Consider the following 12,915-nt stretch of genomic DNA (forward strand, 5'->3'; position numbering starts at 1 on the left):
TTCAACGCTTCCGGTTCACTGTTGGCTTCTGTCAAACGGGTGAAACAAGTTTAGTTTTTTAGGAATACAGCTCTTTTTGGATATGTCTCATGTATTGAGGACACTTGCCACTGGAGTTTTTAGCGTGCAGAGAGCTGTGACCGTCCTGCCAGTCTTGCGTCCCGTGAGCGCCGTGAAAATCGGAGGACAGCAACAGCGGAGCCGCAGCGATGGAGTGAAGGACAGTGAGAGTCAGCCGTTTGATGAGTCCCTCCTTGAGTTTCTTGTGTGTCCACTGTCTAAAAAACCTCTGAGGTATTATTGTTCATCATGCATAATGTTAACTTATTACCTAACAGTAGTTGTATAACAGTGATGTTATACACTACCAGTCAAAAGTTTTTGAACATTTTTTTCAAGTCTCTTCTGCTTACCAAACCTGTATTTATTTGATCCCTAGTACAGCAAAAGCAGTAATATTGTTAAATATTTTTACTACTTAAAATAACTGCTTTTTATCTTAATAGATTCCTGTGATCAAAGCTAAATTTTCCACATCTTTACTCCAGTCTTCAGTGTCAAGTGATCCTTCAGAAATCATGCTGATTGCTGTTTAAGAAACATTTTTATTATTATCAATATTTAAAACAGTTGAGTAAATTTTCTTTCAGGATTTTTTCATAAATAGAAAAGATCCAAAGATCAGCATTTATCTGAAAGAAAAAGCTTTTGTAACATTAAAGCTGGGAGTCGGTGTGATTTTTTTGGAGAGAAGTTTTAGAAATTAATACTGTTATTTAGTAAGGATGCTTCAAATTGATCAAAATTGATGGTAAAGATTTATAATGTCACACAAGTTGTCTATTTCAGATAAATGCTGTTCTTGTACTTTTTATTCATTAGATAAACCTGAAAATAAAATATACTCAGCTGTTTTTAACAAAAATAATAATAATAAAGGTTTTTTGAGCAGAAAATCAAAATATTAGAATGATTTCATTTCTTAAGGATCATGTGACTGGAGTAATTTTGCTAAAAAAAAAATCACCTTTGAAATTACAGGAATAAATGGACCACAAAACCAGTCATAAGGGTAATTTTTTTATAAATTGAGATTTAACATATTCTGATGCTGAATAAATAAGCTTTCCATTGATGTATGGTTTGTTTGGATAGGACAATATTTGGCCATATTTAAAATATTCCATATTTAAAAATCTGGAATCTGAGGGTGCACAAAAAATCAAAATATTAAGAAAATTGCCTTTAAAGTTAAGTTTAGGTTCCAAATTAGGTTCTTAGCAATGCGTATTACAAATCAGAAATTACGTTTTTATATATTTACAGTAGGAAATTTACAAAATATCTTCATGGAACATGATCTTTACTTAATATCCTCAAAATTTTTGGCACAAAAAAATTGATAATTTTGACCCATACAGTGTATTTTCGGCTATTGCTACAAATATACCCGTGCTACTTAAGACTGGTTTTGTGGTCCAGGGGTCACGATTACATTTTAAAATATATTCAAATAGAAAACAATTATTTCAAATAGTAAAAATATTTCAAAATTGTGCTGTTTTTGCTGTACTTCGGATCAAATAAATGCAATCTTGGTGAGCAGAAGAGACTTCTTTAAAATCTTTACCTTGGTATAGCTACTGACATACATCATAGTTACTCATTTTTATAATTTATTACTTATTATTAGCATAAATATTATAATTTTCCATAACAATTTAACTAACATTAAAAGCTATTTCCAAAAAAAAGAGCTACAGAATTACAAAAAAACATCTGAAAGACATTCTGCTTTATATAAGGAGATCCCTTACACACAACTCTGTTTTTGCTGTTTAACGTGATATTTTCGTAAGGGATGTTAGAGTATCTTCATCAATAATACTAATACATGTATTTGCTTCTGATTTTTTTTTTTTCAAGGTATGACGAAAAGAGCAACGAATTAATAAACGAAGAGCTTGGCATCGCTTATCCCATCATCAATGGTATTCCTAACATGATCCCGCAAGATGCAAGAATGATCCATAAGAGCGGAGCAACTGAAAAACCCACCGAATCTTAAGTTTATAAAGCAAATTATTTGTTTTCTGCCACTATGTTTTTCTCCCTATCTACAGTGACTGTTCTCATCCCACTGATATCCTTGTCTGGACTGTTTTACTCGGCAAGCATGGATGAAAATTTTCCTCAAGGCTGCACAAGCGCAAGCAGCGTGTGTTTTTACAGCCTGCTGTTGCCAGTAACAATTCCTGTGTATGTCTTCTTTCACCTTTGGAAGTGGATGGGAATCAAGCTGTTTAGACACAATTAAGACTGTAGTTTTATTGTTTTCCACATAACGAAAGACTATTTTAATTGTATAAATGTTATGAACAATGCTTGCTTGTAAACACAGTGAAGATTCATATTTAAGAACACTGAATAAACATTAAAGCGAACAATGTAAAATACAGAAAGCTTTGTCTTTTTTATGAAAGTGCACAGAACTCAGCTTTTTTTTTTCATTGTGCATTTGTAACATCTTATCTTAGTCTGGTTTTACTTCTTCAATTTCTTCTCAACACTCTCTGTGAACTTCATCAACGGGCACATGGGCTTTGGAGAATCTTCGCCCTTCACCTTAAAAAAGAAAGACTCGTTCAAGCGAGTCTGGATGACCTTCAGCTGGAACAGATCACCTTTGGCCTTGGGCACCATATCGCCATCTTCACTCGATGTGTCTGATATCTTCAGCTTGGCCGGCTGCGCAGAATCCACAGCGGATTGCTTTGGGATTTGTCTTGTTCTGTTTGGCAGGCTCAGGTCTACTGGTTCTTCTGAGCTTTTGGACGTGTTCTGCTCCTGTTGAAACTTGAGAGAGGTGGAGAGTGCTGGTGAAGTAAAGAAGTTTTCGGTTTGAGTGGTTGCTTCAGTTGTCGACCTTTGTGAGCGGTTCTCTGGTGCCTTCGCGGTAGTGGCCTCGCTGCAGCTTGAGCCGCTGGAGATCTCCACACATGGGTCCAAGAATGTTTTCTGTGTAATAAACAGGTCTTGGCTGTTCATTTCCTCAGCTGTGTTGGATTCCAAACTGCTTTCGCCAACAAGCTGCTTCTTTCGGAATTCTTCATTGTTTGTCTTTGCAACTTCTCTCTGCTCAGGTGGCAAGTTGAAAACGACGCTCTTTTTACGTTTCATGCTTCTGTAACACTCCGTCTGTGTTGAATGTTGTGTCTCCTGATCAGAGGAGATGTGGATAATGGGCTGAATTTGGTGCGTATCTTTGGGTTGTTTGGGCTGTTTATTTAATTTAGGTTGCTTGAAGTCTTCTTTCGGTGTGCTTTTCTTCTTTGGCTTTTTTCTTTTTTTAGTCTCTTCCATTTGTGTAAACACTGCCTCATGGCAGCCATCGTAGAACAAGAAGTCGGGCACATGCTTTTTGCTCTTATCCTTTTTTTCCTTTTTCATTTTCTTGTTTTTGTGTTTCTTAGATGCTTTAAAGGCATTTTCAACTCTGGGAATATTCTTAGTTGTTGGGAGAGATGCCATTTCTTCTACAAAATCGAAGAGTAAAATAAAAAAGCACATCAGTTATATTACCAATTCTTATTATCAATGTTGAAAACAGTTGTACTGCTTAATATTTTACTAGAAATGGTAATAGCTTTTTTTAAGGATTGAATTTGCAGCAGAACTGAACTGTTTATTGAGCACCAAATCAGCCTATTAGAATGATTTCCGAAGGATCATGTGACACTGAAGACTGGAGTAATGATGCTGAAAATTCAGCTTTGCATCACAGGAATACATTTTTTTTTTTTCAAAATTTATTTTAATAAATAAATTTTAGCAATATTTCACAATATTATTAAATAAATGCAGGCTTGGTTACTTTTTTTAATCTTAATTATTACAAACTTTTGACCAGTAGTGTAGGTACATATATGCATGTATGTAAAACTGTATAAATATAAATATGTATTTACTTGTGTATCTATTGGTACAGTTGAGGGATGAGGGATCATACAAAATGTATGTTATTTTTTATTTAGTACTGACCTGAATAAGATATTTCACATAAAATACATTTGCATATAGTTCACAAGAGAAAACAATTATTGAATTTATAAAAAATGACCCCATTCAAAAGTTTACATACACTTGATTTTTAATACTGTTTTCACCTGAATGATCAACATTTTTTTTTTGTGTAACGATAGTTGTTTATGAGTCTCTTGTTTGTCCTTTTAAACTTCCAGTTAAACTTCCAGCTGTTTTTCAGAAAAATCCTTCAGGTCCCACAGATTCTTTGATATTTCAGCATTTTTGTGTATTTGAACCCTTTCCAGCAATGACTGTATGATTTTGAGATCAATCTTTTCACACTGAGGACAAAAGAAGGACTTAAATGCAACTGTTACAGAAGGTTCAAATGCTCACTGATGCTTCAGAAGAAAAAATGATGCATTAAAAAAACAGGGGTGTAAAAGTTTGAACAGAATGAAGATGTGTACATTTTTCTTATTTTGCATAAATGTAATTTCCAGAAGCTGGAGGATACTTACATGTTTTCCACAAGACTAAATAAGTTATATTTACCCTGAACTTCAAATCTTCAAAAGTTTTCACCCCAGCTCTAAATGCATTGTGTTTTGTGCATTTGAACCTTCTGTAATAGTTGTATATTTGTCCCTCAGTTGTCCACAGTGTAAAAAGATGGATCTCAAAATCATACAGTCATTGTTGGAAGGGGTTCAAATACACAAAAATGCTCAAAAAACAAAGAATTTGTGGGACCTGAAGGACTTGTCAGTGGGAAGCTCACTAAGTGTAAATGTAAAGTTTTAAACAGGGTCATTTTTATAAATTCAAGTATTGTTTTCTCTTGTGGATATGTAAACATCTTTTATGTGAAATATCTTACTCAGGTCAGTACTAAACAAAAAAATAACATGCATTTTGTATGATCCTTCTTATTTTATTAAAATAACGAACATTTGACAGATTCTGCTAGGTGTATGTAAACTTTTGACTTCAACTGTATATGCATGCATGCTTAATATACCTGGTGCAATGCAACCTGATGGGGAAAATATGAAGGACCATAAATTGTAGTATAATTGTTAGTAAATACTCACATGCCTCACCAGAGTGAAACGTCTTATTCGTCCTGTTTCTTTCTCCAAATAACACCTGTAAAGGTGATAAAATGCAGTTAACTAAAACGTTTGGAATCTTACCGTTTCAAATCTTGTGTAACTCTTACCTGATTTGGCTGGTCACCTTTTCTCTTAGGCAGGACCTTAAAAGTAAAAGTCAGGGTGAATTTAACAGTAGTGAGGAGAGCATACATTTGTTCAGAAACACTGTAGCTTAAGCTGAACGCGACGTCATTCTCCACAGCAGCATTTGTTACAAAAAACAACTATGTAAGTGCTCGCCCTAGCGACTAAATATCTGACAAAGTGCATTTCATTTAAAATTATTTCATGTATTCTTGTGTTCTGACCGTAAACCAAAAGGAAAACTTGTCATGTACTTACCTATTTTGCTAATTGACAAAATACACTCTCATATTTTTGCGCCAATTACCGCGTCAGTGCTATGCCGACTGCGCATGCTCTGCGACATTGTGTCGACATTTTCGCGCACCTAATACATTCCAAAAATATATATATAATTTTAAATAAATTCTAAAAACAAACTTGGCTAAGTATAAAGACAATTACTGCTAAGAAAAACTGTTCGCAGTGGTGTGTACTAAAAAAGTGCCATTTCATAAATCACGCCGTTACTGTGACAACGTAGAGCAACTTAACCTTCAGTCAGTTCATGAATAAGCATCAGTCCTCTGTGCGTCACTCGGCTTGTCAGGCAACTATTTTCACTGCTGGAGAAATCCCTTTTTCACATAAAGGGCCCTTTTTGTAGCTTTTCTTGTAAGAAATGGCTTCCGTGGTCTATCACGTCAGCAAAGAGTGGCTAAAATGATTTTTACTGCCATTCTTTTTACGGTCCACTGGGAATATCGCATGTGAACCTGCATTAAATGTGTTGCTAATTCTTAACCGGTTTCTTTAGCTGTTAGGTTGAATCAACCAGCGTCACTAGTTGAAAAAGGGTCACCAAGTTCAAGGTTTATTCACAAAAGAAAAGACATACATTTGGATGTAGTTCTTCTCAAGGTCTTTTTAAAATACATTCACATTTTTGGTTTGCTTACCACAATGTTGTAATATTTATTGTGATTTTTACATGATTTGTTAATCTTTTGTTCTGTGTATTATATTGCATACTGCACTTTCTTTGTGTATTAGCACACTGCATTATTTATTTTCTGTTTGTTTGGTTGGTATAGTACATTGCACATTTTTTTGTTTATACTATGTATCATAGCTGTAAATACAAAAATACACACCAGACCTGTCTATATTCTATTCTATTCTATTCTATTCTATTCTATTCTATTCTATTTTAATACACTGCACACTGTACATTTCTGTTTATGCTACTGTATGTATCATAGCTGTAAATACAAAAATACACACCAGACCTGTCTATATTCAATTCTATTCTATTCTGTTCTATTCTACTCTATGACATTGCACATAGTACAGGTTTTGTGTCTTTGTGTTTTCTATTCTATTCTATTCTATTCTATTCTATTCTATTCTATTTTAATACACTGCACACTGTACATTTCTGTTTATGCTACTGTATGTATCATAGCTGTAAATACAAAAATACACACCAGACCTGTCTATATTCAATTCTATTCTATTCTGTTCTATTCTACTCTATGACATTGCACATAGTACAGGTTTTGTGTCTTTGTGTTTTCTATTCTATTCTATTCTATTCTATTCTATTTTAATACACTGCACACTGTACATTTCTGTTTATGCTACTGTATGTATCATAGCTGTAAATACAAAAATACACACCAGACCTGTCTATATTCAATTCTATTCAATTCAATTCTAATCTATTCTATTCTGTTCTATTCTATTCTATGACATTGCACATAGTACAGGTTTTGTGTCTTTGTGTTTTCTATTCTATTCTATTCTATTCTATTCTATTCTATTCTATTTTAATACACTGCACACTGTACATTTCTGTTTATGCTATGTATCATAGCTGTAAATACAAAAATACACACCAGACCTGTCTATTCTATTCTATTCTATTCTAATACACTGCACACTGTACATAATTTTTGTTAATACTATGTATCATAGCTGTAAATACAAAAATACACACCACAGCTGTCTATATCCTATTTATTCTATTCTATTCTAATACACTGCACATTGCAAATAATTTTTGTTTATACTATGCATCGTAGCTGTAATACACACCAGACCTATTTATATTCTATTCTATTCTATTCTATTCTATTCTATTCTATTCTATTATACAGCACATTGTACATCGTTTTGTTTATACTATGTATCATAGCTATAAATACAAAAATACACACCAGACCTGTCTATATTTTATTCTATTCTATTCTATTCTATTCTATTCTATTCTATTCCGTTCTAATACATTACACATTTATACATTTTTTTCTGTCTTTATATTATGCATCATAGCAGTAAATACAAAAGTACATGCCAGACCTGTTTATATGCTATAGTTCTGTTCTATTCTATTCTATTCTATTCTATTCTATTCTATTCTATTCTATTCTATTCTATTCTATTCTTTTATTCTGTTCTGTTCTATTCTAATACATTACATTTAGACATTTTTTTGATTTTATATTTTTACATGCCAGGCCTCTATTCTATTCTATTCTATTCTATTCTATTCTATTCTATTCTATTCTATTCTATTCTATTCTATTCTATTCTATTCTTTTATTCTGTTCTGTTCTATTCTAATACATTACATTTAGACATTTTTTTGATTTTATATTTTTACATGCCAGGCCTCTATTCTATTCTATTCTATTCTATTCTATTCTATTCTATTCTATTCTATTCTATTCTATTCTATTCTAATACACTGCACATTGTACAACATTTTTGCTCATACTATGCATCAAGGCTGTAAATACAAAAATAGACACTAGACCTGTCTGTATTCTATTCTTTTCTATTCTATTCTATTCTATTCTGTTCTATTCTATTCTATTCTATTCTATTCTATTCTGCTCTATTCTATTCTGCTCTAATACACTGCACACTGTACATACTTTTTGTTTATACTTTGTATCATAGCTGTAAATTCAAAAATACAAACCAGACCTGTCTATATTCAATTCATTTCAATTCATTTCAAATATATTCTAGTCTATTCTAATACATTGGACATGGTACATATGTTATGTCTTTTCATTATGCACCATAGCATAATGATTCTGTTCTGTTCTATTCTATTCTATTCTATTCTATTCTATTCTATTCTATTCTATTCTATTCTATTCTATTCTATTCTTTTAGTCTTCCAAACATCTAACATTTTTTCCATAAAAAAGCAAGTCATGTTGAAATGCTATATCAGAAAAAACTAAAATCACTATAAAATATCAAAATCACTATAAAAATGGTTACACAAATTAGATTTGATAAAATACTGTTTTAAGATCTGTTTTAAGAACATTTTCAAAACCAATATTTAATGCTAATACCCTCTTTTGCGACTAGCATGTTTCACCTGTCATCAAATGTTGACAGATGCCATATTAGCATATATTTATTTTAGTCTTGAAATATTGTATTCAAATCAACCCATGTAATAAACATTTTACCACTCAATTAACCTAGAGAAAAACCAAAAATAGCCACATGGTGGCACTTAATATAGATTTAGGACCTGCATGATTGCACTGGATGTCCTTAGGTGACTTGATATCGCCCCCTAAATTCTCCTGAATAATCATGTGTAGTGGTAACACACACTGCTGATGACATGACCTGCATTGATAAAGCATGAGGTAATGAGAACTACAGTTCTGGGGTTGAAAGGTCCCCCCACCTGCCACTAAAGGGTCTAAATACTGCTGAGGATTGTTAGGACTGTGCTAGGGATCTCATGCCAGGGTCAAAGGGCTATTTGTTTGGTGGGTGTCATCTAAACAGGCCATGCCCACTTCAGCCCATACACAGTGCTGCAAAAGACCAGGATGGGGTCAAACATCTTCAACACGCGGGCCTTGTCAGCCATAAATCTTGTGAATCTGGTATGTAAACAACTTTAATTGCTTGCCACCTGCGAAGTTTGTTTTACAGAATGCCAGAGGATGAAACAGTAGCCCATGGACAGGTGCAATGCACAAGATGCAGAGAACATCTCTAGAATAAGCAGTATTGGATACAGCTTGCTGGTTATTGCATTAAAACGCAGATATTAGGTAACGATCTTATAATTTACAGACTGAAGCGATGCTTATTGCCTCGTATGTCATCAGACTGCCTGCTCCCTGTCGTCATACGCTGTTTTTTCATGAGTCAGAAGCCCATAGCTTGGAGAGAAACCCTAACCACACCACGAGGTAAGATCTACGGGTCAGACCTGTTTAGGTACTCAAACACACTCTCTGTGTCATGACATAGCCATTCCTGGGCTACATTTAGAAAACTTCGCTCATAGTTACCTAATCTGTCATCCAGTGGCCATAAAAGTAGGACAGAGCTGTCCACCTCCCCGGGTGCCCCTCTGGACACCTGTGGCTGCAGCAGGTTCTCGGCTGGATTACCACCTGAAAGAGAAAACATGTAGCAGCTGCTAGTTGCACATTATGAATGTGTACTTTTTCTGTCCACTTTTAGAGGAAATCTGTAAATGTTTTTATTTTTCTAGATGGATCCAAAATGTGCACTACCAGTCAAAAGTTTTTGAACAGTAAGAATTTTTTTCAGTCTCTTCTGTTAACCAAGCCGGCATTTATATGATCCAAAGTACAGCAAAAACAGTATATTTTCAAAAAATATTTTACTATTTAAAATAACTGTTTTCAATTTAAATATATTTTAAAATGTAATTTATTCCTGTGATTTCAAAGCTGATTTTTTGCATCATTGCTATAGTCACATGATCCTTCAGAAATCATTATAATATTCTTATTTGCTGCTCAAAAAACATTTATTATTATTACGTTTTCAGGTTTATTTGATGAATAGAAAGTTCGGAAGTAAAGCACTTATCTGAAACAGATTTTTTTTTATATAACATTATAAATGTCTTTATCATCACTTTTGATCAATTTAAAGCATCCTTACTAAATATAAATTATTAATTTCTATAATTTCTAATTTAAAAAACTGAATCCAAGCTTTTAAATGGTATGATGTTACAAAAGTGTTTTCTTTCAGATAAATGCTGATCTTTGGATTTTTCAGTTCATGAAGAAATCCTGAAAAAATTTACTCAACTGTTTTAAATATTGATCATAATAAAAAAATGTTTCTTGAACAGCAAATCAGCATATTAGAATGATTTGACATTGAAGACTGGAGTAATGATGCTGAAAAATTAGCTTTGATCACAGAAATAAAAAACTTTAAAAAATATATTCAAATAGAAAACAGTTATTTTAAATAGTAAAAATATTTCAACATTTTACTGTTTTTGCTGTACTTTGGATCAAATAAATGCAGGCTTGGTGAGAAGAAGAGACTTCAAACAATAAAAATCATACTGCTCAAAAACATTTATATTCAAAAACTTCATATTCATATATATATATATATATATATATATATATATATATATATATATATATATATATATATATAGGGGTGGGCATAGATTAATTTTTTTAATCTAGATTAATCTAGATTAAATCTTGGAATTAATCTAGATTAATCTAGATTAAAATGGCTAATTTGAATTCTGCTGAAGGCATTCAGAATATGTGTGCTACCCAAGTAATGACTAAAAGTAAGTCTTTGAGAATGGATCATAAAGCTCATAAAGCTGTTCTATGATAATTTGTTGATGAAAATAAATTATGTTCAATTAGATGTACTTGTGTTTACTAACTAACTAACAATGAAATTATTTTTTCTACCTATTAGATTGTGTTTTTTTAACGTCAACACCTACCCAGCCCATTACATGTTACACCGTACTTTTATTTTGACAGGTTGCCGTGAAGTTTCTGTGTCATACAGTTTGATATGATGCTAGTTTTCTCAAATGAAACGGTAAAAGTGACACTCACAGCAGTTTGGGAGATTAAATTTATCTGTTCATGTGAGATTTAAAAATAGCCAAAAATAACCGGGAGCGTCACGTGTGTTTCAGTATGAGTGTAGTAAAAGCTCGTCTCCATCATTCATACATACAGCTAGGCAAACGGAACATTTCAGATTCATATTAAAACGGTCTTTTTGCATTTCAGTTTTCACATACACTAGTCTATATCGCGATTTGAATTAAGTGACTGACCAACATTAGATTTATGAATCCAAAAAACGACGAATTTACGTGGCATTTCGCGCTATAGTAGATTCGGTTTTCATGAATGGAGGACGACGCGATCCTGTCTGTGTTTTGGTGGAGGAGACTTAAACGCGTGACCATATTCGGTATACATCCGCGTTAAACTATCAAGGTGAAAGTCATCATAGCTTGCGTAGTTTAGACCCAGCTCCCGACCCAAATATGAGAATAGATTAACGGCGATATTTTTTTTATCGCACGATAAGAGTTTCGCGTTAACGCAGCACGTTAACGCCGATAACGGCCCACCACTAATATATATATATATATATATATATATATATATATATATATACATTTTGTTGTACATTAACAGTCCTTTCCACAGCTCTTTTCTGAAATAATTATGATGTATTTATTTATTTATTTGAATAGTTATGGAATATATATATATATATATTATTGGATATATATAATACAAAATCTATACATCGATGTACAATTAATGCAGCTTTTCCTAATTTTAAAGTGTTGACCAAACATGTTTATCATAATAAAATCATACGAAGGCAGTAATATAACTGTAATTTCACATTTCCTATAATTACAATTATATTACAGAATTTTATTTACTAAATATATCATATCATATAATATGTGTCATAATTGTGAATTTCTTGAAATTGAGATTTATACATCATTTGAAAGCTAAATAAATAACATTTCCATTGATGTATGGTTTGTTAGAATATAACTATTTGAAAATCTGGAATCTGAAGGTGCAAAAAAAAAAAAATCAAAATATTGGTAAAAATCACCTTTAAAGTTGTCCAAATGAAGTTCTTTGCAATGCATATTACTAATGGAAAATTAAGTTTTGATATATTTACAGTAAGAATTTTACAAAATATCCTAATGGAACATGATCTTTACTTAATATCCTAATGATTTTTGGCATTAAAGAAAAATTGGTAATTTTGACCCATACAATGTATTTTGGCTATTGCTACAAATATACCCGTGCTACTTAAGACTGGTTTTGTGGACCAGGGTCACATATAATATAATATAATATAATATAATATAATATAATATAATATAATATAATATAATATAATATAATATAATATAATATAATCATATTTTTAAAAATAAATTTGCTACCTGATTTAAATAAGCTGTACTAAGGCTACCAAACGAAAATTAAGTAATTTTTGATTCTGCATCAAAAAAAAATATATATATTTTTTGTTTTTAAATATTATTATTTTTTTTTAAATATATTTTATATATTTAGGCTATTTGTTTGTGTAATTATTGGTTAAGGTCGGTACGGAAATCTTACACATAGAAGTTCAAATTCAGGGGCGGGTTTTCAAGTGAAGGTAACGAGGGCTGAATTATTGGTGGTGTGTTGTCACGCACATTTTTCATCACGGCACGGGGTGACATCATCACTAATAATGAAGGCGGCTCATCAATGGACACAGGGCTATAAAAGGAGCTCACCCTGTGAACTGTGAAGCAACTCTAATGTGA

General features: G+C 32.4%; 2 protein-coding genes across 2 annotated transcripts; both read left to right on the forward strand.

The window, feature by feature from the left end:
• Positions 1 to 2,068, forward strand: pyurf (PIGY upstream open reading frame). Its single transcript, XM_073832186.1, has 2 exons — positions 1 to 294; positions 1,927 to 2,068. The coding sequence occupies exons 1-2, from the start codon at positions 83 to 85 to the stop codon at positions 2,066 to 2,068; spliced, it is 354 nt and encodes a 117-aa protein (XP_073688287.1). The 5' UTR covers positions 1 to 82.
• Positions 2,069 to 2,101: 33 nt separating this feature from the next.
• Positions 2,102 to 2,467, forward strand: LOC141301988 (phosphatidylinositol N-acetylglucosaminyltransferase subunit Y). The gene has a single exon (XM_073832187.1). It carries the CDS (start codon positions 2,102 to 2,104, stop codon positions 2,315 to 2,317), a length of 216 nt encoding a protein of 71 aa, XP_073688288.1. The 3' UTR covers positions 2,318 to 2,467.
• The last annotated feature ends 10,448 nt before the right edge of the window (positions 2,468 to 12,915 follow it).

This window comes from Garra rufa, chromosome 25, assembly GCF_049309525.1.
Source record: "Garra rufa chromosome 25, GarRuf1.0, whole genome shotgun sequence".
NCBI classification, from domain to species: Eukaryota; Metazoa; Chordata; class Actinopteri; order Cypriniformes; family Cyprinidae; genus Garra; species Garra rufa.